The sequence below is a fragment of the Marmota marmota genome, unplaced genomic scaffold (genome assembly GCF_001458135.2).
Source record: "Marmota marmota marmota unplaced genomic scaffold, marMar, whole genome shotgun sequence".
Lineage (NCBI taxonomy): Eukaryota > Metazoa > Chordata > Mammalia > Rodentia > Sciuridae > Marmota > Marmota marmota.
In genome coordinates, this window is record NW_025999842.1 from 34,834,498 (window position 1) to 34,861,801 (window position 27,304).

Consider the following 27,304-nt stretch of genomic DNA (forward strand, 5'->3'; position numbering starts at 1 on the left):
TAGAGTAGGGAGCAAAGCAGTTCAGGCAGAAGAAAAAGGATGTGCAAAGACGCTGAGGTGTGACAGATCTTAGTTGGAAGCTTAAAGGTGAATGGAAAAATAAGGAAGGAACAAATAGGACAGAGCCTTGGAATCATATTAAGGTTTGGGTTTTCATTTTCTCTACATGTTAAGGAGATTTTTTTTTTTTTTTTTTGAGGAGAAAGGTATGGCAGGGAAAAGAGGAAGAGCTAGGGTGGAGGTGGAGAGACTAACAGGAGGTCACTGCAGTGGAAATAGGCAGGAGCAAACGTGAATTGGATGGGCAGTAATCAAAATGGTAAATAATGGATTTTGTACATGGTCATGACAGGATTTGTTGATGGAAAGGATGTAAGAATTTAGTGAGAGCGATGACATCTGTGATTTTTATTGTAAACTCTCTTACTTGATAATGCCAGCACTTTTCAGGGAAGCTTGTCTTCCATTAGCTTGTCATTCCTGCCCATTCCTCAAATTTATGACTGATTTCTACATTTTAGGAAATGGAATATGAAGACTTTAAACTGGTTATATTTAGCTCTTCCTCTCTTGGCAGACCCCTGTACTGGGTTCTATTTTGCCATTTTTTTGCACAGGGCCCTTAAAAGGAACTAGTCAGAAGGGCTGAATATCCTGTGGTTGGGAGTCATGTTTAAAAAGAAAGTTGGCAGTGATGCTGCATGATCAGTTTTTTTCCACTTCCTAAAAAAAAGTATTTTGAAAAGTCACATCATGCCTATTTTCATTTTGCTTCTTTTATTTTATTTTCCATTTTTTCCTTTTATTTATTTTTTTTCTCTTATTGGGGATTAAATCCAGAGCCATTTTACTTTTGAGCGACATCCCCAGTCCTTGTATTTCTTTGAGACAGGGTCTTGCATAGTTGCTGAGTGTTTCACTAAATTGCTGAGGATGACTTTGAACTTGTGATCCTCCTGCCTCAACCTCCCAAGCACTTGGGATTACAGGTATGTGCCTCTGTGCCTAGTTCCAATTTTTTTTTGTGTGTGTGTATTCTTTCCTTTCATAACTTTTTTTTTCCAGGTGTAGCCTGTATACTTACATCTTCAGTAGTATCATATTGTGTTTATTTTGTTGGTGTACGCTTCTCTTTTCTTGCAGGTTTTAAAAATTATTGTGAAAATATATGTGAGATAAAAATATATTCATATAAAAATTATAATAGTGGAAATTGTGTAAGATAGAAAGTAAAAGTACCTCATTTGCAAATTGCAATATTCACTTCCCTGTGGTAGTTATTATTCTGTCTGCAAAAAAAAGAAAAGGAAAAAAAAGACTGCACTAAAAATGTTGTTCTGTAACTTTTCACATAAAATATTATTCTATGTCAGTATATAACAATTTATGTTATTAAAAATTTCTGTATAGTATTCTACAGATTAGTAGGCTATAATCCTTTTTTTTTTTTGTCAACACACACGAATCATAAAATGTATAAAGATAAGCCCCAAATTGTCAAATGTGGTCACTCCTGGAGTCTTAAGATTTGTATGGAGACTTTTTTTTGAACCTCAGGCACTTTTGATCTTTGGATTGTTCTTTTCTTGTTGTTTTTTGGTTAACGAATAATAAATATCAACTGCATAATTGGAAAAGATTAAAAATAGTCCTTACCATAAGGGCTTGCAGTCAACAAAGCAGTTTTGCATCTATGACCTCATTTTGTTTTCATGAGTTTAATGGGATACCCATAAACAGATCACCCGCATTTAGGTGCGAGGAATCAAAAGTTAAGAGAGGTTGCATTACTAGTTCCAGATCATGTGGTCAACAAATGCAAAACCAAAACTAGGGAGCTGATCCTGTCTAAATCTTGTGGTGTAATATGGCTACATTATTGTTTTTATTACTAGATCAGATTTCTCCCTTCTTCGCACAAGTGCCTTTGTAAGCAGAAGAGATACAGATATTCTCAGCAAACCCTAATACTTTGCGTTTCATTTTGTGAAACTTGGCAACTGTTGATAGCTAAGACTGCTTTCAATAAAGATAGAGGGACCAAGATACAGTAGGATTATTTCATGGTGGGAACCTGGTCATTGCTGGTTGGCTTGCCACACCAATCCTCTGGGCCTGGCCTCAAATAGGCCACACCATGGGCTCAAGAAGTCTTTCTCTACTTGGTGTATATTTATTTGCTGGCCTACCAAATAATTCTTCAGAATCATTCCCAGCTGTATGCTGACCTGAAGCCTTATTCTTGGGAGAGATTCAGACACAGCATCTGCTGTTAATATTTGCTGAAAAATAAACATATAAGAGATGATTTCACATTGTGCTGGGTACTGGCATGATATACAGTCTATAGGGAATAAGGTTAAGCATGGTCTCTTTGCTCCATCCAATGCTCTCTGAACTGATTTAAGATGAAATTCCCAAGGGAGACATCCTCAAACAGAATTAACCACATACCGAAATGTCTCTGACTGGAAAACATCTTGGAACCCCTAACTTTGACAATACCCACATTTTATCTCCCAGGTGGCCTATGATAAATAACTCTCCCTAAGATTAAAGGTGGAGAAATACTCCCTGAGTCAGCCCTGGTAGCAGCAACCACTGCCTATTTTGTCACTACAAACTCCCACATTCTGCTTTTATTGCCCATTGTGTGCCAAACCCTTACCTGCCCTGAAAACTAAGCCTCTATTTGACCTAATTTTATCTCTTCCTTTTCATCACCTACCTATAGAATATCTCTTTTGAATTGCAGTGTGAAGACTATGAAATTGGTAATATTATATTTTTATTCAATGAAAGATCTGAATCAAAAAAGTATACATGCTGTCAAAATTCTTTGCCACACACTGTTAGAACACTAAGAAGTTTCCCAGTAAAAGAAAAAAAAGTCTCTATGATCAGGCAAATTATGGCAATTTAAAAAATGGTGAGATATCAAAACTAGAATGGTATATGAAAATTATGTAAAAATTTAAAAACATATACAATGCAATCACTACCAAAGGGAAAGAAATAATACCTATTCAGTACCCCCCAAATCCCTGCCCCACATGTCTGTATAATTCTGGCTCTTTTCACCCAGAAGTGGGAGACAATAATTTCTTTACTTTTATTTACAGTTTTAGAACCTGTATGTTACCAAACTAACATGAGGATGAATTTATTGCTTATTAGGCAGACTACTAATGTTTAGTTTTGCATATCTTTGAACTTTATGAGAATGGAATCATCCTCTAAGAATTATTTTGTGATGTTCATCCATATTATGTCTAGAACAACTTTTTTTGATTTGCCTCATACTATTTCATTATGTGAATATATCACAATTCCTTCATCCATTGAATTACTGATAGACATTAAGCTATTCCATTTCTGGCTCTTATGAGCAATGCCAAAGTGAACATTCATGGATCTGTATTCTATGTACATGTGGTTTTTTTTTTCAGGGTTTGTTTCAAGGAATAGATGAGAGCATAAGGGTATGTACATATTTCAGTTTGTCAGGTTATGTCCAATGTTTGCCTTAATGGTTTATTAATTTATTTTATTTTATTTTTTTAAGAGAGAGAGAGAGAGAGAGAATGAATTTTAATATTTATTTTTTAGTTATCGGCGGGCACAACATCTTTGTTTGTATGTGGTGCTGAGAATCGAACCTGGGCCGCACGCATGCCAGGCGAGCGCGCTACCACTTGAGCCACATGCCCAGCCCCTTATTAATTTATATTACTATGAGAGTTTCCACTATTTTTTTTCCACAGTTTTTTTTAACCTCTACAATATTTGGTATTCTCAATTGTTCATTTCTGTCACTCTGATGAATCTGTATATTAGATAATCAGAGGCAGATGGCCACCAACTGTTTGATTCATTGTACCATATTCTTAAGTCACACAGTTTGATACCAAAATAACAATTTGAATAAACTTGAATCTGAGACATGGTACAAATATGGGACAACCTATTCCGATGGCAAAGCAGGTACCTGAATACTTAAGGGAGTCATTAAACCCTCGTTATTTCATGGAGACGAGATTATCATATGTCTAGGCATCTTTAAAGATATTTAAAAGTACTTGGAGGGAAGGGCATAAAAATCAAAACCAGATGTTTTTCCTCTTAAAAATAAAAACAATCCTAACCCTTTTCTGAGCTTCCAGCTCTGCTCAAGATTTCTTGATGAGACAACTGCTTCTACGCAATTCATATGCAATCAAAAGGACTAACTTTAATGAGTTCATTTTTTAAAGAAAACTTTTAAATCTGTTTGCCACTGTTCATACCAACAGAATTCCACAACGTTTCCAGGATCATAAGCACATTTATCCCAGCTAGAAGCTGCCTAATTCTCCTTGCAGATTATGATGAAGCATATTCTTTAAAATAATAGTTTTATTTTCTTAAAATTTCAGACTTTATTCTGGATCCTCTATATTGCCACTCCAATTTGAGGTCTAACAATTTACTCTTATTATAAATAATGCTTGGTACACATTATTATTGGCAGCAAAAGTCAATAAAAAGATATAACTTCTGGTTAAAACTGTTGGTGTGAAAGTACATTTAGCCACAATAAAAATAAAAGGTTCTTTTTCAGTGGCATAAGGCAACCGGAGAAAAGGAGAGGAGGAAAGAGCAGCATAGTTTTGGGATGCTGGTGAGCAGAAGGTGAATGATGATTAGGCTAATAGACCTGAGAAATCTGAAACCCAAACAAGAAGGGGGAAAAGGTAAGAAGCAACAAGATTTGTACCATGGAATCTGCAAAAGGCCCAGCTCAGGAATCAGCAGCAACAGTAACCTATGGAAATGAGGCTAGTGATATAGTTAAAAGGGTGGATGGAGAACTTGTTTAGGAATTGCCTCTCAGTTCTTTGTTCCCATTCAACTCAGGTGAGAACTGCACCTCCACACCCTAGCACAAGATGGGAATTTTAATCTCTAGATATAAATTTAAAAAAAAAGATTTCTAAATGAAGGGCCCTACATTAAAAAAAAAATGGAAGCTAAGTTAAAAACATATACTGAATTTTTACCTCCTAGCCTTCTTCCCGAATCTGGCTTGTAGAACGCTCGCCTTGGTCCTCTGTTCTCCAGGAAGTAGTCCAGAGAGCCATTTCTAGTAAATATGACTGCCCAGAAGAGACTTCAATAAACTGGCACAATTTGAGATTCACACTTAACATTCTCCAACTTTTCCTTAATCTATAAACCAAAATTCATATTTTATTCAGTGTAAGTGGATAGCCCAGGAGCTACAGAAGTTTGAGAAAAATATGAAAGACAGAGGCCAAAGAAAATAGAAAAAAAAAAAAAGAGTTACGGGAAACAGAAGCGCTACACTTTTTAAAAAGATATTTTTTTAAACCTACTTTTTTATGACTTTTGAGACATAAGAGTAGACATTATATATAAGAAATAAGAATAGAATGCTATTAAAAATATTTGGAGGATTAAAAATTCTTGTAAATTAACAAGACGCTAGCAGAAGTTAAAAATACAATAGAAGGCTTGGAAGATAAACTTGGGGAAAACTTGTAGGAGGTAGTGTTAAGAAACAGAGTTGAGGGCTGGGGTTGTGGCTCCGTGGTAGAGTGCTCACCTCGCATGTGCGTAGACCCTGGGTTCGATCCTCAGCACCACATAATAATAAATAAGTGAAATAAAGGTATTGTGTCCAACTACAACTAAAAAGTAATTATTAAAAAAAGAAACAGAGTTGAAAAAGCAAAAATAATAAAGGCAATTAGAGAACTACTCGAGGAGTTTTAATATCCTATCAATAAGATTCCAGAAGAAGCAGAGAAATGGAGAGAATTGGATAAGAAACTTTTAAAGAATTAATTCCACATGTTAAGGAAGGTATGATTTCTAGACTGGAGTTCCAGTAGGTGATCAGCAAAGTGGAAGCATACAGACCCATACTGTATCATGGTGCAATTTCAGAACACTGAGACCACAGAGAAAATCCTACAGCTTACCACATAGAAGAACAGACCAAGGACAAAGAATCAAGTGGTACCGAACTCCTGAAAAATAACTAGAAGCTGGATAATCATATCTGCACAACCTTTATCTCCTCTTCACTCTTTATTAGGAGGTTTCCGGTTCATGCACTCTTCCAGAAAAAATGAATAGGCCAAGAAATAAAAGTAATAGGATCAAGGAACCAAGGGACTCCATGCAAGATAGAGGAGAAAGAAAACCCTAAGATAATGGTGAAATGAAAACATCCTACAGAAATGATGGCAAAACCAGCCCCTCCATAATAAGTTAGCCCCAGATGACAAGAGTTAGAGAAGAAAAAATTTAAAATGTTAACAAGATTATGAGTCCCTATGGTTTTACTGGAAAACCACTGAGACCTCTTTCATATAGTGTCTGATGGTTTTAAAACTCGTTCCCAAAGTCTTTGAAATTCTTTCCTTCAAGAGATAAAGATTAATGCCTCCCTTGAGTGTGTGCCAGACACTAACTTAAAATGAGGAGAGAGAAGTAAAAGTGATGATGTGGTTGCTCAAAACCTACTCTAATAGAGGAATGCATGTCAGGAATGCCTATGTATGTGACTGGGGTACAGGCTGTGTGGGAGAAAGCTTCCTCTTCCTTATGCAGAAGGTAAAAAGAAGTTTAAAAGTTATGCACTGAACAGTAAAAAAAAAAAAAAAAGGGCCATGTGAGCACATTGTATCTAGAAATGCAACAAATACCAGAAGAGGTAGAAATAGTGGAGTTCGGGCAGGGGACGAGTGGTAGGCAGATGATTTACATTCTTATCTTACTGTTTTAAAAGTATTTGTATAAATCAATTTTTTAAAAAGTAAACTGAAAAAAAGGAGAAGCAACATTGTCACTAAAATCATCACTAAAAAGTATGGACAGAATCTGGAAATGTTGATAGTGTTTCTAATCAGTGTTTCACATATCCTTTGTAATGCCCAATTCTCTTCAAGAGGCACTCTGAATATGGTCAGTGCATCTACTATCTACATGAATGTGGTTGGTAATCTACTGTCTACATGATATTAATAATCTGTGCTTAAATTCTTTCCTTTCTGTGTTTCCTAATCTTAGGACCACAGTCATAATAATGTGCTGTTTGACAAGAATCATTTTGTATTCTGATATAAAACAAAATTCCTAATAACCACTTTAATCAACTCTGGTTTGTTTTCTCTATTGATTCAAAGCATGAAAAAATATTCTTGTTATTAAATAGATCTCTTTCACTGTACCTTTGCTTCTAGTTGCAATGTCACTCAAAAAAAATATTTAAAGCAGGAGCTATTTTGATTTAATAAATATTTACTAAGTATTCATTACATGAACACGGTTTAAAGGGACAGGAAAGACCTGTCACCAATAATTATCATGCATTGGAATTTAGGCAAAGATTAATGTTGTACATGTCAGAGAAATAGAGTACTAATTTGCCTGGGAGCTACATCAGATAGGGCATAGGTTTTGGAGAACATAATCACTACAAATGTATCTGGAAGATGAATTGTTTATCAGATGTAAAAAAGGGGAAGAGAATTGAAGGAAGAGGGAACAGTATATGAGAAGGCACAGAGGCAAGAATAGCATTGTATATTCAGGAAACAAACTAGTTCAGTATTGTCCTGTCCTTGGATGCAATGTCATAAGAGGCTACATTTGTCATCAGAAAGGATTTATACTTCCCTGTAGACAATGGAGGAGTGATTAAAAAAATGGATATGGATGGACCATCGTGGTGAAGGATTTTTAAAAAATTATTGTATGATTGTTATGTAAACATAGAGAAAAATAGAATAGTATAATGGATCATGTAAACATAAATTTAACAAGTGTTAAATATTTAATCATTATCATTTCAAAGAAATATTTATTAAGGGAAGTTTCAAGAACAAAGTAGAAAAAAAATAATAAAATGCAGCCCTGTGTACACACACACATCAGCTTCAATAATTACCAACTCTTACCAATCTTATCTACATTCCCACTATTTCCTTTGTTATCAGATTATTTTGAGGCCTATTCTCATGTCATCATTTTATCTGTAAATATAAAATATATCTCAAAAGAGAAATCACTTAGAAAAAAATCACAATACCATCATCAACATCATCACATCTAAAAATGGTTTCTTAACATCATAAAATATTCTGTCAGCATTTACTTCGTACTTGCTTCCTAGAGGCATTATCTGTTTGAATTCGATTCAAATAATTGAAATTACATTTATTGCAAACTTGGAATGCCCCTTAAGAATTTTTCTGTGTTTAATCATTTCTTTACTATACATATTTTATCATTATTTTTGTTGTTGTTGTTGCTATTATTATTATTATTATTATTATTTTGGTACTGGTCATTGAACTTAGGTTCAACCACCAAGCCATATCCTCCGACCTATTTTGCATTTTAGGATCTCACTATTTTGCAATAGCAAAAATGTGTTGCTTCCACACTTTTGCTATTACAATCAATTCTGCTATGAGTTGCTTAGTGCCTCGTCTTTGCCAGGGGCTGGCTTTGAATTTGTAATCCTCCTGCCTAAGCTTCTGGAGCTGCCAGGATTACCCAGAGAGTACTACCACTTCTGGCTGATTCATTTAAAATTGTAATTTTCGTCAAACACCTGTAACATGAACTTTGCCATATTAACCATTTTAAGTGTATATTTCTGTAATATTAAGTTCATTTGCATTGTTATGCAATCATCATCAACATCCATCTCAAGAGCTCTTTTCAACTTGCAAAACTGAAACTGTACTCATTAAACAGTAACTCCTCATTTCCTACTTCCTCTTAACCCCTGGCACCCACCCTACCAGTCTGCTTTCTGTCTCTATGAGACTACTTCTCAATACTGTATGTAAGTGGAATCATATAATATTTGCCTTTTTGTGACTGCATTATTTTATGTAGCATTAATATCCTCAGAATTCATTTACGTTATAGCATATGTTAGAATTTCCTTCTTTTTTAAGATTGAATGATACTTCAATATTTGTGAGACTTTTTAATCTATCCATTAAGTTGCTTCCACATTTTTGCTATTACAATCAATTCTGCTATGAGCACAGGTGTACACATATGTCTTTGAGACTCTGCTTTCAATTCTGAGGAGCATTTAATCAGAAGTGAAATTGCTGGATCATATGGTAATTCTATTTTAAAATGTTTGAGGAGTCACTATAATGTTTGACATAGTAACTGCAACATTTTACATTCCCACCAACAGTTCACAAGAGTTCAACTTCTTCACATCCTGACTTACACTATGTATTTTGTTTTTGGACAGTGGCCATCCTAATGGGTGTGAGGCAGTATCTCACTTGGTTGACTTTTGTTTATACAAATAAGAATCTTTTTCTGTGCTTATTGGCCATTTGTATATCTTCTTTGGAAAAGTGTCTATTTGAGTTCATTTCATTTTATTCATGTATATTTTTAAATGCTGAGTGTTGCTTCAGTTTCTTATATACATTGTGCATATTGACCCTTTACTATATATATGATTTGCAAATATTTACTCCCATTCTGTGAATAAAACAAAAATACATAGACTCCATATTGACTCTATTGGTTATGAACTTTGATACATAGAAGTTTAAAAAAATTATTGGTGCATATAATTAAACATATTAGAAGGATTCATTGTCACATATTACACAGTTGTACAAGGAATTTTAAACTTTAATGTGATTCAATTCATCAATTTTTCTTTTATAATATGTGCTTTGAGTGTCTCTGTGGGATATTTTTAATTTTTTTAAAAATAAGATCATTATAATTATACATAGCATTTGGGTTCATTTTGACAAAATGATATATACAAGAAATTTTATTTCAATCTCCATTGCCCCACCCCTTTTCTTTCCCTTATTTTGCTCTAGCTTCCACATAATAGAGAAAACATTCAACTCTTGATTTCCTGAGTCTGGTTTATTTCATTTAGCATAATTTTCTCCATTTCCATCCATTTACCAGCAGATGCCATTATTTCATTCCTCATTCTTCATGACTAAATAAAACTCCATTGTATAAATATGTGTGTGGGGGTGGGTGTGTGTGTATTCGCCACATTTTCTTGATTCATTCATCTATTGAGAGACATCAGGATTGATTCCATAATTTGGTTATTGTGAATTATGTTGCTATAAACATTGAAGTGACTGTAACACTGTAGTAGGTTGATTTTAGTTCTTTTGGGATAGCTGGGTCATATCACGGTTTCCTTCCTAGTTTTTCCTAGGAATCTCCACACTGATTTCCAGAGTGGTTGTACTAATTTGTAATCCCACCAACAATGTGCTAATTCACCTTGGTTCCCATGTGATCTTCTAAAACAAAAATACATAAAGACTCCATATTGACAGTTTCCAATTCAACTTATACACTATACTTTTTATATAACTTAACTTTATTAGACTTATCTTTTTAATTACTTTTTTCTCATGCCAAAAATTCCTTGTCTTAATAACACTAACATAATTGCTACTTTTCTTTATACTACCGTGTAAATTCAAAGGCTGATAATTATGCCAATACCACCATAAGTAATTTTATTATGGAGGGCAGTTTTGTATTTTTAAATTTTTGCTGTTCTTTCTTGTCCTTAAAGTATATCCCCCTAAAATCATACAATCAATAAAATTAACTGTGTTTAAAATGATTTCCATTACTTCTTCTTTATATGTTATGCCACTAACTCACTATGCAGTTAGCTCCATTTATTTAATGTTGCTTTTAATTGTTAGTAATTGCTTTCAATTTAACATGTTTAATTATTTCATTAAGTGATTACACAGTTGCAATGTCAAACCAACCAATCAAGGTATATTTTGAGAAGTCTACCTTTTATCCTTATTACTTTCATTCTGTCTCTACCCCAAAGATGGTAACCTTTTAAGAAATGTTTTTGGTTTAGTCTTCCACTTTAAATGTATGTTATTAAATGGAACAATATGTGCATATTGCATTTATTTATTTGAGAACTCCCCTGTCTTAGATAAATGTTAGTTTATTATGAGCAGTGTTTTCCACCTTCCTTTTTTTACTTAATAGATTCTACAAGTTATCATAACATGTAGTGATATATTACTCATTACTTTTTAAATAGCAGTACATACTCCATTTTTATGGATATATTATAGTCTACTCAATTAGTCCTTATTGATAGACATATGATTCTTTTATTTTTAATAAAAAGTCTTATTTACATATCTACCATGATTTATTTCGTCATATTTGATTAATCTTTTGTGAATAAGCTTAAAGAAAAATAGATATGTTATTTTTCCAAAAATATTTTATATATCCCTATAAAAATGATAATATCCTAAAAAAGAACATTACTACTATCATCCAAAGTATAATTAACAAAGTGGTAGTTAGTTTTCAGGAATGGCAAGAAGGGAAAGCCATTTCTGTGGTGGTAAGGAATAAAACTAAGGAAATGGCATTATGTAGGGAAAACAGGAAATTTATTCAAGGGACATTTAGTGGTAGTGGTGGGGTTGCTGATATTCAACCAGACTTGGTGATATAATGGATATTTTTATTGTGCTTATTTTAAGATGTCTTCAATTTACCTATGAAAGTAAATAAAATCTTTTTTTGATGAGGTACCCATATCCATTCTATTACAGTTTGCATGGCTTTTAATTTTAAAGCCTATGTCCTTAAAATGAAAGAGTGAACCAAAGGACAGGTAGAATAAAGAATATTTATCCCATTTGTTATGGAGATTGATCACACCAGAAAATTAAAAGGGAGAACACATAATTTAGGAAATATGCAAGAAAATTATGGTCTTCCCCCTAATCCCCATGTCTTGAGCAAATTACGTAGTTCTGTGCATGACCAGTCAAAGCACTCTGGATATCTTCATGACCACATGCATCTATAATTACAAAGATACATTCTATCTGTTTCATATTGGTGAGTTTTGGAGAACCTTGCACAAAAATCTTGACATCAGCAATAGAAGGTCAAATGAATAATGAGAAAAGGAGGATAACTTTCCAAGATGGGCCAATTGGATATTTAGATTATCATCTCATTCATTCATTCTGCAATTTTGTTATATAATAAAAAATACTATTGAGTGTCAGGGATCACTCTAGGTGCTAGGAAATGTAAAGATAAATAAGATGTACTCTTTGTCAAAGAAGAACTCACAGACTAATTTAGGGGGAAAGACAAGTAAGAATACACTCAGCATATATAGTAGAAATGTGTGTGAGGTACTAACGGAGGGAAAATCATTCAGTCCAGAGAAGTGGGTCATGGGCCAGTTAGGATAGTCTTTACTGAGTATATTGTATATGCAGGAGGTTAAAGAGATGGACCTAACTTGATGAGTAAGGAGGATGGAAAAAAAAAAGGAGGATGGTATGTTTTGGAAATGCTATAGACAGGTAAACCTTGGAGAAGCATAGGTGTTATCACCATCTGGTTACTTTAGAAATCACTTGATTCCAGTGTGGAGAGTGAAAAAGGGGTGGAAGTAACTGGAGATGGAAAACCAAGTAGGAAGCAACTTCAAGAGTGCAGATGAACCAGGTGTGGTGGTGTACACCTGTAATCCCAGAGACTCAGGAGGTTAAAGCAGAAGGATTGCAAATTTGAGGCCAGCCTCAATAACTTATTGAGGCCTGAAACAACTTAGGGAGACCCTGTCTCAAAATAAAAATATAAAAATGGAAGGTGATGTAAGTTTAATGGTAAGATGCTCTTTACAAACAAACAAAGTCCAATTGAGGATCCTTGAACTAAGTGGAAAAGAAAAATTAAAGGCAATTTAGAATGTAGAATTAAAAGAATTAATGACAGATTGGATGTAAGTACTAAGAGGGAAAGGGGCCATAAATGAATAAAGGGGTTTTAGTTTTGAAAATGAGGTCATTAGCTAGGAAGTGGAAAATTAGAGAAAAGGAGAGTTAGCAGAGAGCAAAGGAAATAATGAGCTGAAATTTGAACTTACCAGATATGTTTCTGGAACATCCAGGTGGAGTCACTTGTAGGGAATGGAAGCAGGGGATGAGGAGGGTAGAAAGGAGAGGCATTTTGTGTGAGGCTCATAGTGTCCAAGGAGTTGTTGAACTTGAGAAATCTCCAGCCACGAGCCCTGTGCATAACATCTGGGAAAGGCAGAGGAACTACAGGCCATGAAGGAGACTTGGCGTCATTTGATGAAATACAGCAGAAGAATCAAGATGCAGACTTTTTTCTGAAGCCCAACAAGAAGAAAGGACCGGGAAGGAGGAGTGAGGAATATTAAGACACTGCAGAGAGGTAAAGATAGACTAGAAATAAAATGTTTATTTTATTGGACAAATAAGTGGGTAAATTGCAGCAGTACTAAAGACTCAGTGGAATGTGAGATTAGAAACCAGGTTGCAGTGAAGGAGGAATGAATGGTAGACAAAGAAGAGAAATCAATAAGCATAAGAATAACGGGTGCCCTTCATTAAATGATCTTTCAAAGAAGGTGTTATTGTGTTATTTTTCCTGAAGGAAAGAGACTTACCTAAGGTCCCTCAGCTCTTCATTGGCAAGGTAAGCATTTTAACACAAGAGTGTCCAGTTTCAAAGCTGGTACTTATTCTGTCACATCATGATTTTCAGATAAGTTTGGCAATGGAAGGATAAGGAAGGCACTGGTGGGGAAGAAGTGTCAAGGGAGTGTTCTTTCTAGGATGATAGAGACTTGAGAATATTTTTAAGCTTCTAAGGAGGAGGCAGTGGGAGGGGTAAGGAGGTAATTGAGTAAGTAAGTTGGCTGATGAGGTAATAGGAATTGGAGCACTCTTACATATCTCCAAGAGGAAGCAATTCCATATACTAGTAATTGCTAATTTAATTTTCTCTTTTTTGGTATCTTCCTTATGGCATCAAATCAAACTTTCAGTTATCATAACTTTATCAATTAAAAAAGTAGGATACTTTATAAATTCTCCAATACTTTTTGTTGTTGTTCTAAACTTTTATCTTTATAACTTTTTATATAAAGTCTAATATACCAGAACTGGAAAGAAATATCAATTTCCTACATAGTTTGCCTCCCTGTCTTTTAGCCAAATTTGTGACAAATATTTCTGCTTCTAAAAGGTAGCTACCATGGATATCATTAAGACTTAGTTCAACTATGTTCAATTACGTTTAAGTTTATATTATAGGAATAAATCTTTGCCAAGAGACAGCTGGCTGAGTTCATGCATAGAAATACAACTTTAATCAATTTTTGAGTCTGGAGAAGTTACATTCTTGGTAAAGAATTACCCCTTGAGTTGTCTGAACTTGAGCAACCAGTTTTGGGACTTTTCCCCTCAATTCATTCATTTTGATTTGACACCCTCCCAGGGGACTACACCCAGCAGGTGTTCAGAGAAACTTAAAAGGCCTATCTTTCACCTGTCTAGTGGGTTTAAAAGGACATTGTTTTGACCTGGAGTGCTTCCAGACTGTCTGAAATGTGAAATGTCTGAGGCAGCCACCAGACAGACACAGGTTATGGTTTTGGGGGGACTCCTGGCAGTGGGAGTGGAGATTTTCTTCTTGTCAGTTTTTAAGCATTTCTCCAGCAGTAAAAGTGGTCTTATTGGCAGTCTTCCCCATGATCCATGCAGAGGAGACAAACACAGTTTAAAAGAGCTGGCTGCAACATTAAGCTTAGAAAGCAGCAAAAATCACATGACACAGAGAGTAGTTTGTAAACCAAGGGCAGGACGGCTCTGCGACCTTAAGGGTCAGCTTCCATGCTAAGCGCTGGCAAAGAGAGTGTGAGCCCATGGTTCCTTTATTTTTTTAGCTGGGACATCAGAGAAAGGGATAAGGTTTCAAAGGTGGAGTCTTGCTTCTTGACATCTCTTGGTCAGCAGATTGATTGACATCTTGGCAAGTCACACCCATCTCAGGTGCTGTGTGGGATCTTAGGCAGAGCTAGAGGGGGAGGCTCACCTGCATCATGTGATCAATCCCTGACAGAGAGTTCACAGTGCCAGGCCTATCCCCTCAGGAGGCTACTATGTGCAACACAATCCACACACAGCCCATGGACAGCTCATGATACTCCAGCTTTTTGTGCTGTTTTTCCTGTTTTGTTTTGTTTTTTCTTTTTTTTCCCAATTGTGGCTTTTATCAGCTTTTCCCATTTCTGTGACATCTTTGGGATAATCGCCAACAAGTCTTGGTAGTGTCAGTTACGTTGCTTTCCCCAGTGGCATTACCATGTGTGTATCACAAACATTTTCAAATGCAGGAAAACCTGGGAAAAATTTGCAGCCACAGTCTGATGGCTGCTTGAAGAACTCCTTATGATGGCACACAACCAAATGGCCCATCTCTTCTGGACATTGTTCTCATCATTCATGGGGAATCTCAGATAAGCCTGACCAGTCAGGATGCCATCATGGAAATTAATGAGCACAAGTAAAGCAAAGATAATGTGCATTTTCTCCCTGAGCATGATCATTCAATCTGAAGGCAGGTTATTTGCTACTTTAAGGATTATTAGCTAAGGGTATGGACAAAGCTCCACAGCAGGAAGTATAACAGCCTCTGCCTACCCCCTTCTCCACAAAGAACTTGAATCTTGCTTCTCGGGGAAGATTGAGGTCAATGGTCACGAATGGGATCAAGGTCTTCTAAAACTTCTCATCCCATCCCGCTCTCTGCTCACTCAACTTCTCAGAGGAAGGAGTAATCGAGTAGTTCTGAGTCAGACTCTTCCCCTGTGATCCAGATCTTTCGCATATCCACTTCTCATGACTTTGCATCATCAGTTATTCCCTCTCTCCTGTGTTTTCAAAGGACACTATTATGTTGGATGTGAGGTGTCCCCCAAAAGCTCACACATGAGACAATAAAAAAAGGTTTAGAGGAAAAATGATTAGGTTATGCAAGCCTTACCCCAATCAGTGAATTAAAACCCTGACAGGGGTTACCTCAGTGGTAACTGAAGGTGGGTGGGGTGTGGCTGAAGAAGGTGGGTCCCTGGGGGTGTGCCTTTGGGGTATATATTTTGTATCTGCTTTTTGATTATCATGTGAGCTGGTTTCTTCTACCACACTCTTCTGCTACGATATTCTGCTTCATCTCAAACCCCGAGGAATGGAGCCAGCTGACTATGGACTGAAACCTCTGAAACCATGAGCCCTCAAATAAACTTTTCCTCATAAAATTGTTCTTGTCAGGTCATTTAGTTGCAACAGAGAAAAAGCTGACTAAAACAGATGCATTCTTAAAAAATAAAATTAAAAAAGCAAATAGCACACCTTTGCACTGAATATCCTCTTTCCTTTTATGATCAAGTTCCTCAAAAGAATCACCATTACACAGTGTCTCAGCTCCCATGGTCTCCTTAGTCCACCATAATGAAGGCTCTGCCACTGCCACTGCCCTAAATTGCTCTGAACCAAAGACCTTCTCAATGCAAATTCCAAACCCCTTTACTGGCTTAACTTTCTTGGCTTTTCTGTGGCATCTAACACCTCTGCCTGCTCTATTTCCTTTGAAACCTGGCTTCATGCCCCGAGTTTCTCCCCTCTATGTTTCTGACTGAAAAGTTGGCCTCCTTGGTGTTCTTCTCCCCTGTTGCCTCGTGAACAATGGTGAGTCTCAAAATTCTATCTCTGCCCCTTGTGTTTTCTCAAGTCTATACTCTTCTCAGTGTTGCCATCCACATCCATGATCTGTATAATGATGACTTCAAAGTCCATTTTCAGTTCAACTCCCTCTTCTGAGCTCCTGGTAGTTTTTGAATGTTTCAAAGCCACTGCAAACTCAAAATACTCAGGGCTAACTAGCATCTTTCCTATGCTGGCTGCTCCCGCGATGGTCCCTTATTCATTAATCCTCCAGGTTGAATTCTTGGGAGCCATTGCCATCTCCCTTTACCCACTAGCCTCACATCTTAATACATGTAAGGCACTGGAAAATTAAGTTATTTTGTAGGTTCATAGCCAACCCTCTCCTTTCTACTACAAACTTAATGCCTCATAAACTGCTGTGAGAATTAAATGATATAATACATGTACCAAGCACCTGCTAAAAATGTTAATTGGACACAAATAAAAGAAACCAGCATTTCCAGGTTTTTCTATTACTTGATATGTATCACTGGGAATTAGGATTTTACCTTCAAAGTCAACAAAATCTGTGTGATTCACATACTTCCCTAAAATAATAAGTCCCTAAATGCAGTCTGCTGGTTTGAAAGATTTATATCATTGGGCAGCTCCTGAAATCAGAGAATTTTGACCTATCAGATATTATGAAACAGGCTTTATTTCATTGCTAATAAAAGGAATGGGAGATTTGGAAAATGCATTACTTTAGATCCTGTTGATGGCTAGTTGGTAACAAAATATGAATCCTGTTCTTGTAAAGAATACAGTAAATTTATTGGCTTGTGTAAATGAAATTCTAGAGATAGGGCAGGCTTTTTCCCTCTTCATCCATTTGTCCTATCCTCCTCCTATGTCAGCAGAAACCAGAGCCACATACGAGAGACACTGTCCATAGTCTTAGAATAAGAAACAGACCTGAATAGACACTTCTCAGAAGAGGATATACAATCAATCAACAAATATATGAAAAAATGCAAATTAAAACTACTCTAAGATATCATCTCACTCCAGTCAGATGGCAGCTATTATGAAGACAAACAACAATAAGTGTTGGCGAGGATGTGGGGAAAAATGTACACTTATACACTGCTGGTGGGACTGCAAATTGGTACAGCAAATATGGAAAGCAGTATGGAGATTCCTTGGAAATCTGGGAATGGAACCACCATTTGACCCAGCTATCCCTCTCCTAGGACTATACCCAAAGGACTTAAAAACAGCATACTACAGGGACACAGCCACATCAATGTTTNGGCATCTAGGTTGGTTCCACAGTCTTGCTATTGTGAATTGTGCTGCTATGAACATCGATGTAGCAGTGTCCCTGTAGCATGCTCCACATCAATGTTTATAGCAGCACAATTCACAATAGCTAAACTGTGGAACCAACCTAGATGTCCTTCAGTGGATGAATGAATTAAAAAAAATGTGGCATATATACACAGTGGAATTTTACTCAGCATTAAAAGAGAATAAAATCATGGCGTTTGCAGGTAAATGGATGGTGTTGGAGAAGATAATGCTAAGTGAAGTTAGCCAATCTCAAAAAAACAAATGGCAAATGTTTTCTCTGATATGAGGAGGCTGATTCAAATGGGGCAGGGAGGGGGAGCATGGGACGATTAGATGAATTCTAGATAGGGAAGGGAGGGGGCAGGGGATTAGCAAGGGCGGTGGAATGTGATGGACATCATTATCCAAAGTACATGTATGAAGAATTGAATTGGGTGTCAACATACTTTATATGTAAACAGAGATATGAAAAATTGTAGTATATTTGTGTAATAAGAATTGTAATGCAAAAAAAGGATACATGTATAGAGCCATGAATTGGCATGAACCTACTCTATACAAAGATATGAAAAATTGTACTCTATATATGTAATAAGAATTGTAATGCATTCCACTGTTGTGTATTTAAAAAAATAAAATTAACATGCCAGAACCAATGACTGTGGTCTGGGGATACCATATGTAGATTATGACTTTCACAGGAGTGTTTTTAAACTGGAAATGAGACCCTATGCTTAGGTAGTAGCAACAAAGTGGGTATAAAGCAGACTTCTCCTGAAGTAGATGTGTTGCCTAATTGAAATGATGAACATCCAAACAGAAAAATGTCATTTTATTAGGAGGGGGAAAGACATAGCAAGTCAACAAAAGTATATTACATGAAAGGTAGTTTTTAAAGGAAAGAGGCTGGGGACATAGCTCAGTAGTATAGCATTTGCCTAGAGTGCAGAAGGTCCTGGGTTTGATTGTCAGCACTAAAGAGGGGGTGGGGGAGAGAAAGAAACTTAAGTTTCAGGAAGATTCCTTGGAAGAAAAAAGTATGTAATTGGCAACAGGACTTCTAGAAAAAAAAAAGTGGAGGATAAAAGAAACAGAGGAAGAAAAGCAATGAAAGATTTAATTGGGAAAAAGAGAATCTGATTTTAAGGGATAACCAGTAACTACACCAGGATATCTATTTCTTAACTGTTTCAAGTGAAGGCTTTACAATTTTTGATTTGTTAGGTTTAGTTCCTTCTCTCTAGTGAAATACTTGAAAATAAAATCTCACTGATTATTGTGACTGTTACTTGTTTTCAATTTTAGGGTGATACTTGCTGATTAGATCTGAACTGGTTGTTTCCTTCCCAGAGAACAGACTGAGGTGCTCTTCTCTCTACTGATGGTTTGCTCTAGACACTGTTGGTTGACTGCTGTTCACACCCAGATAAAATCCTGGAAAGTTCACCAGAATGAGGAAGTGTAGCAACTGGACAAATCTTTCAAAGAATATACAACTAAGCATAGTAAACAAACTTTGGCCCTCTTTTGAAAGAAGAAGAATATGGGACCTTTTATCATGCAAATAAACAAACTTTGGCCCTCTTTTGAAAGAAGAAGAATATGGGACCTTTTATCATGCAAATTTTCCAGGTCTGGAAGGATGCCTCCCTCAAGGGCTCTAGCTGGTAGATGAAGCTGTGAAACATAAGGACTGCAGAGGGTCTACCGTCCCCACTGGAGGGTCCCTTACCAATGGATAACATCGCTTCTTTCAGCGTTTATTACTTCAGTTAATATTTAGCAAATCTTAGTTAAAATGGTGTCTTTGGTTTAAAATTTTGAAATATTTCCTTCACTTTAAGCATTTGGTTTTCTACATTTCTTCTTTGGTCTCTATCAAGGAAAAGAGGGAACTTTCCATTTATTCATAATAGTCCATTCCAACTGCTGAAAAGATTCAGGCTTCTAATAACTAATGGATGAAACTGAGAAGTTTGAGAAGACAATAAATAAGTGCACGGAATGCTGAGGGAAGCATCTCTGATTCCTGGCAACTGTAACAGTGAACAGGCAACCAAGGCTGGCCTTCTCAGAAACACCTTGGGCAGCAGTCTGAGGGTGTCATTTGAAGGCACTAGTCTCTCTCTTTCTCTCTCTCTTTCTATCTGCCCCACACATTTCTTCCTCTTTTTGTTTTGCCAAGATGATAAAAATCTCTGCCTTGATCAAGATTTTAGGTCCAAATTGAAGGCTTTTGTGAAATGAAAATATGACATCACTTCATAGTTATGCTGAATAATTTCGTCAAACCCTCTATCAGAGAGACCCAACTTTACACAATAGCAATGAAAACACAATTAGAGCCCAGGGATGATGTGCTATCTTTGTTTATTGTTTCTCTGGGTCACAGCTCAGTGGAGAGAGACCATTCCATGGATGTCTGACAGTTTCTTTATGCTGGTTTTCCTTAGCTTCTCTCAGGTCTGCCCATCTCCTCTCTTCCTTTCCATAATCCTGGATCCTCCAGATTCTTTCTTTGCATCAAAGATGAAGGAGATTTAAAGATCGTTTGATTGGGAATTCTAGACCATTGCTGTCCATAGTAGCAGCTGGACATATTTGGCTATTAAAATGTGACAAGAGTGACTGAATTTTGAATTTATTTCAATTAATTTTGATATAAAAACTAAAGCTACTAACCACCACTAATCACAACTTCATTGTTTTGAAAGGACATTTCTCTTTAATCTTTGAGAATTTACCATTGATTTCAGATGTACTAAAAGCCATAAAATACATACTGACATTCAAAGATGAGTATAAAAAATGTAAAATGCCCATGTTGAAATAATAATATTTAGGATAAGTAGTAGAAATGAAATATATTACTAAAATTAATGTCACCTGTTCTTTAATGTGACTTTTAGAAAATTTAAAATTAGTGGCTCATAATTCAAATGGGCAGCACTTTCTAGCTTCTCACTTTCCTCAGGTTAGAACACATATTAAATGCAAACAAGTCATTCTCTTGGGTATTAGGTTACCTTTTGTAGCATAAATTTGATGCCAAGAGACTCCCTTCCCACCAGGTGAGAAACACAAAGGATATTCCAGGATAAACAAACTTTATCCTAAAACCATTGCTAGTTGAAATACTCGGCTTCACTGAGAATAAAAGATTAAGTCATCTTCTGGGTATGGATTTTAATAGCTGGATTGGGAGAAAAAAGGAGGGAAGGTATAGAGAGATAGGAGAATACTCCAGGCATAGAGCTAGTTGAGTGCTGATTTAAGGACTTTCTTAAACATTGGTCTCCATGGGTTCCTGGAGGGATAAGTGTACTGTAAAGAAAAAAGAGGTAATGGAACAGAAAGTGGGGAAATCCTAAAAAGAAGCTTTGAGATGGATTGCAGGCGAGCATTCTGTTGGAGGCATGAACTTAAAATACGTGAAATAATATCCTTCTGATAGTTGACATCTTCTTCAAGATTATACTCATCTTCTGTGCCACAGACCTGAAGGACTTTCCATGATGCTGCAGCTGCCTCAGGGACCCTCTCTGGTCCTTTGGGTCTACCTCAATAGCCTTCAAAGAGACAACTGATAGATGAGGAATAAACAATTTTCTTATGATCTTTTAATATCTCCAAATGTGGAATTTCAGAGGTCATTTTTATCATTTAAACACACTGATTTTTTTTTTAGATATTTATCATATCCAATCCCCTCATGTTTAAAGGGTGGGAGGAAAGGAGAGAGGTGTGTTGCCCAGGATTAGCCACACTAGTCAGGATTAGCTGATGGCACTGGAAACACAATTGGGATTGGATCATCAGGCTCCTCAAGTCCTAGTTGACCTCTATCACTACCAGACCCAAGTTTTAATTCATGGAGCCCTGCTAATAATAACTTTTACTTGTACTCTGAGTTCTCTGCAGTACTAATTTCTGGGCTGTGTTCAAGGCTGCTCTTGTGTACTGATGGTCTGGCAAAGATTACTGTCTATTTAACAATGCGGTTCATTTTGAATTTTAAATATGTTCTGACCACAGACAAAATATTCTTTGGAAGATTTTTAGGGGATTAAAAATGATAGTAAAAATTCAAAGTAAATAAACTTTGGAGTTAGAAAGTGTTCTTCAAAGAACATTATTTACCATTCATTTTTAGAGATTTCCTGACTGGTTGTCATTAGTACATGAAAAAAATGAAGGGGTTTTGTTAATTCTAGCTAAGTGAATAAAAATTAAATGCTATTTTTAAATGATTCTGAATTGGCATACAAATCAATAACTTGTTTTGGTGGTTACAATTCAAGAGTAGCTTCAGGAAGTTAAAGCTATATGATAATATATAAGAAATATGAAATCCATAATTTCTTGAAAATATGGAAAAGTGTTACAAGTGGAACTATTTCTCTGGAGAATGCAATATACAGTACCTAGAAACTGTCTCTCTATAATGAACTCTATGCTCTATCAAATCATCCATTGTCCTACTAAAAAGAGATAATACACTGTTTCTATAGGTGGTGCCTTTTTTCTCCTATTAATGAAATGAATAGACTCCTTGAGGATGGATTGTGTAATATATAGAATTCATCGCAGAAAGTTATCTGTATATGAAATACTATGAATGTGAGGTTGAAAATATGAAAAAGAAAATCCACATGCTCTGCATTTTAAATTTCTGGTTGATTTATAAGCCTTTCAAAGCTCATGCTATAAAGCAATTCAAAATTTCTGAAGCCGTATGTGTTTCACTAATATTCACTCCTCAACTAGCCACTCTGTCACATTTTGCACATTATTCTTCATTTTTTCCGTCTATATTTTTTCTCGTCTAGCTTTTTCAGAAATGTTATTCCTATTTCTGTCACTCTGTCACCTTTTAGTCTGTCTTGCAAGAATGAAACATCAGCAGACAAATGAACCTAGAAAAAAAGAAGAAAAAAATAGGCCTGTTCAATTATAAAAAAGATCTCTAAATTTTTCTCAATCTATTTTTTCAGCTTTCTTTACTTTCTGTATGGAAATATAAAAAAGAACTTGTTCTAGGTTTGAAGAGCCCTGACTGTCCTCCAGAGACAGTTTGGTCACATATCACCTCTGTGGTGTGAATCAGCTGAGACAGGAGTAGGCCATGCCTGGCCCAGCTTGGATGGCTAGGATGCCGAAATGCATGGGACATGCCCAGCTATGTTCACAGAGCAGGGCTGAACTATGGATTCATCTCACATAGAACTCAAATTCCCTACTCAAATATAGCCCTGACTCGATGTGCTTGGCCAAGCAGAACTTCCAAGGATAAATGGATTCTTAAAGGATTCCTTTCAAACTGATTTACCATAAATCACTCTGTCATTAGCAAAACAACATAATCACTTATACTAATAACATTTAGCAATCACTTATGGCTTTGAGAGCTTTGAAAAAAATATCAACTAAATAAATTATACATATAAAATTAAAGATATTGAAATTATAGACATGAATATTTGATGTTCAGGACTTTTTTTCCTTTCTAAAGCATTTCCCATTTTCTAGGTGCTGAAGAGAGCCTCAGGAATTACTTCTCTATTTAAATTGTATTCAAAATAAAAGCAGCCTGATATTGCTGACCCACCCTCAATAGAGTATTTGTCCAGAGTTATTTTAAGTCATTGGGATAAATAAGTGAAAGTACCTAGTAAAAGAACACAATAAGTGAAAAATGCCTGGGTCTAGCAGACAATTGATTAATATTTATTGAAACTTATCTGATCAAATCTCTCACTAAGAATGCCTAAGCTTATCAGACTGGATTTTTCAACCACAGACCTCCATAAATAATCTGGCTTACAGAGTACATGGACCTTGTGGTGCCTACCAGGTAACAGAAGAATGTAGATTGCACTTTCAAATACAAAAGCTAAATTTACCTTCTAGGTTTTTTTTCCCCCATAAGATTTTTCATGCCTTTGTCAAATTTTAACATAAAATCAACTAAAATAAGGAGACTATGTTGAAGCTCTTTGGGTATTTGGGGTCATAATGATGTCTGATATTTATCTCTCTTTCAGCATAATAATTAACTGTCATCCATGAAAGCTGAAAACTTCTTTATCTTACTTTGATTTAGTTTTGTGGTTTCTTCCTTTGCCTGTAAACTCCCAGAACTTTCCTTCTCCCTTTCCTGGTATCATCGCTATTGATGATACAGGATAAGCCTAAAAGAACACACTATTTCTATTATTTTATGCTTTTGGATCACCTCTTACTTTATCCTTCCCATAATTATCAAAAATAATTAAAAATTGCATGCATGGCTCATGGGCCAACACATGTCTAGTCTTTGATCACTACCTGGCCCCACCATTCTTAATAGAGAAGCTTTTGGAAAAGTTACACTTTGTTGAGTGTTCCCTCTTCCTAAGCTCTCATTGACTTATCAGTCTATAACAGATTGTCTTCTTCTCCCTACACTTTTCCAAAACAGCTTTTACCAAGGCCTCTCTGATCTTTCATTTAATGGTGTGACTCTTTTTTCAGGTCTTGTTTTACTTAACCTCTGTGATGAACTTGATCTTGTTCACTTCTCTCTTTTCTGGAAGATACTTCTCCCCTTGTCTTTGTTACTCTGTTTTTCCTGTTATTTTCCTACCTCTGGTTACTCCTTTACGTCCTTTGGGTCCTTGTGTTCTCTATGTAATTTACTCATTATATTTGGCTATTTCCTAGAGTTATTTTGTGGTTCCCTTTTCTTCTTGCTCCACAGCCCTCCCTGGGCATCATTTGCCAGTTTCCATACCTCTTATGGGCCACATCTCTCTGTAAGCCCTAGACACACATAAACAACTTCTTCCCGAATGTCCTCACTGTATGTTAGCCACCTCAATCCCAGCATGATCAAAACTGATCTCCTCACTTTGTATCTTCCAACCTCAAAAGTACTCCTCCTGGTTTTGCTTTCTTTTCAATCTTCCCTGCAGGTTATCCTGAAATCTAAAAGCCATTCTTAAATCATTTTTCTTAATCTTGTCCCTTTCAGCCAATTGACAACCTCATCTTACCTGTCCTACCTTCATAATATTGTTCTCTTGGGTCTTCTTATTTACATCACCACTGGCAGGCTTTCTCCAGGTTTACTTAATGGTATCATCATCTGCTTCCTGTTCATCTCCCTCCCCCCAAGTATTCCCTCTTGTGCATGCTCTGTGGTTGACAAGGGAATGAAATTCCTAAAACAAAAATTTCAAAGTATCTTTTCCTTGTTTGTAAACCTATGCTGGCTCTCTGATACTTTCCACGTAAAGGTTTGAATTCCTTTCTTTTATCCGGCTTCTTATGACAATCTCTGTCTGACTCCTCATGTCAGTCATACAGAGATAACTCCTTGTTCTTTGAAAGAAACAATCTCTTGAGCCTCTGCACATTTTGATTCTTTGCCTGGAATATTATTTTCCCCTGCTCTCCTTACCCAGAAGCTTCACTTGGCTCCAATTTTTTCTTCAAAAGCTGGCTCAGAAGTCCAGAAAGTTTCTCCTGCCCCATATTCTCCTATAGCCCTTTATCACACTTCTATACACTTACAACTTTTCTACTGTACAGAAAAAAATTTAAGGGCAGCATTGGTATCTTATTCCTATTTGCATGTTCAGTGCCTGACACTTAATAGATGCTACTAGGTGTCTCAGTTAAACCAATGAAAAATTCAAATTCAGGTGTGGCAATCAGCCTCCAAAATGGCCGGCAAGGATCCCCACCTCCTGGTACTTATGCCCTCAGGTGGTATCCTCCCATGTTGCACCATGGGTGGTGGGTGGCTACACATGCTGCCGTGTTGTGATTAGATCTACAGAGATGTCTAATGTGACAAGTGCCTTGAGGAAGCCCAGAGCCAATGGCCAGTAAGGCCCTGAGGCTATCTGAGAGAGCTTGGGAATAGAATTTCCAGTTTCAGCTAAGTCTTCAGGGGCTGTAGCCCTGGCCAACAGCTTGAATGCATTGTGTTAAGCTGTGAAGAATTTGGAGCCACAACAACCTCATCTCAGCTGCTTCCAGGTTTCTGATGCTTAGAAACTGTGTGAGATTATAAGGTGTGTTATTTTAAGTTGCTATAGCTATATTTTGAGGCAATTTGTTACACAGCACTAGATAACTAATACACCTGGCAACATGAAGTATGTGCTTTACCATTTCCAGGGCACCTCGGATAACCCCACAGAGTAAATTGCAGTAGCACAAAGAAGATCGCCCAGCAGGGAGCTCTTCCACAAACTCCGCCAGAGGATTCTTGTCTAGAATCAGGGAAAACTCATTTCTGCTTGCATTGTTACAGGTGACACTTGGTGTAATTCCCAAGTACATCTTGAAAGCGACCTAATAAAGAGAAAAATAAATTATTGCCACTTGGTCTAGAACAGATATGTATTAGGACAACCAAATACCTGATTATAGGTGTTATAGCACAAGGGTTAAGCATAGGACATTCGGGTTCAACTTAGTTTTGCAATTTTTGACTCTATGCCATGTGAAAATGTAAAATCCTTTTGTTTTATGGAACATCCTAAGGGACAAGTTTCTGTGAAAATTACATAGCTTTATTTTCAATAATGTTTTTTAAAAATATGTATATCCTCTAGGAGGGTAAGAAACTAAAATATTATTCATTGTAAACATATTAACATGGTGTTTGGCACACTGATCATAGAAAATGATAGGATCCTGAATTAGAAGGTATCTAGGACATATCTGCCACAATAGGAAGGTCATGGTCAGAGCAACAGATGCCGAGGGCAGATTAAAGCCAAGGTGTATTTGGGGTTGGAGAGGAAATTATATTACTGTAGATAACAAGTCTCTGAGAAGGAGAAAGGGATAGTGGTGGGATGAGAAAAACATAAATGAGTGACAATGTTATTCTCAAAAATTGTTTATATGTTACTGTATAACCAATGTGATTCTGTAACCTGTACCCCCAGAAAAATGAGAAATTATACCCCATTGGATTCAAATGTATGATATGTCAAGATCATTGTACTGTCGTGTAACTAATAAAAACAAACAAATAAATAAATAAATAAATAAATAAATAAATAAAATTGTTTCATAGGACATGAAGAATTTTATAATATAAAAATGGAAGAGATTTTAGAGACTATTTCTTTAAACCCCTAGTTTCACAAATGAGTATACTGGAGAGAAGTAAAATGACACACTAAGACCTCAGTATAACTTAATTGTTTGGTTTCTAGTCCAAGGCAATTTCTTTTCACAAAACACATAGGCCTGGGTTCTAAAGTTTATTAATGGAAATTTATTAGTTCGATGTGTTGTCATTTTTCAAATGACTTGATTTAATTTAAATATTAAATATATAAGCTAAATATTCCAAATCCCTTGATTTGATTTTTAAATCAAGA

The 27,304-nt window shown here is 36.2% G+C and overlaps 1 protein-coding gene and 1 long non-coding RNA gene across 2 annotated transcripts; one reads left to right on the forward strand and one right to left on the reverse strand.

Moving 5' to 3' along the window:
• The first annotated feature begins 929 nt into the window (after positions 1-929).
• Positions 930-20,546, forward strand: LOC125613338. Its single transcript, XR_007343874.1, has 2 exons — positions 930-989; positions 19,224-20,546. It is a non-coding gene; the product is annotated as an uncharacterized LOC125613338 (long non-coding RNA).
• On the reverse strand, positions 20,282-26,325 carry Trappc3l (trafficking protein particle complex subunit 3L). Its single transcript, XM_015497478.2, has 2 exons — positions 26,076-26,325; positions 20,282-22,834 (listed from the first exon to the last, which is right to left on the reverse strand). Exons 1-2 carry the CDS (start codon positions 26,247-26,249, stop codon positions 22,715-22,717), a joined length of 294 nt encoding a protein of 97 aa, XP_015352964.2. The 5' UTR covers positions 26,250-26,325; the 3' UTR covers positions 20,282-22,714.
• Between the last annotated feature and the right edge of the window lie 979 nt (positions 26,326-27,304).

Bases quoted from the DNA above. Each gene is read 5' to 3' on its own strand.
- Trappc3l (XM_015497478.2), bottom strand. From the start codon at position 26,249: ATGTACTTGGGAATTACACCAAGTGTCACCTGTAACAATGCAAGCAGA. The intron at 22,835-26,075 runs GTAAAGCACATA...CTTTTTTTCTAG, and splicing joins TCCGAGGTGCCCTGGAAATG to GTTCATTTGTCTGCTGATGT.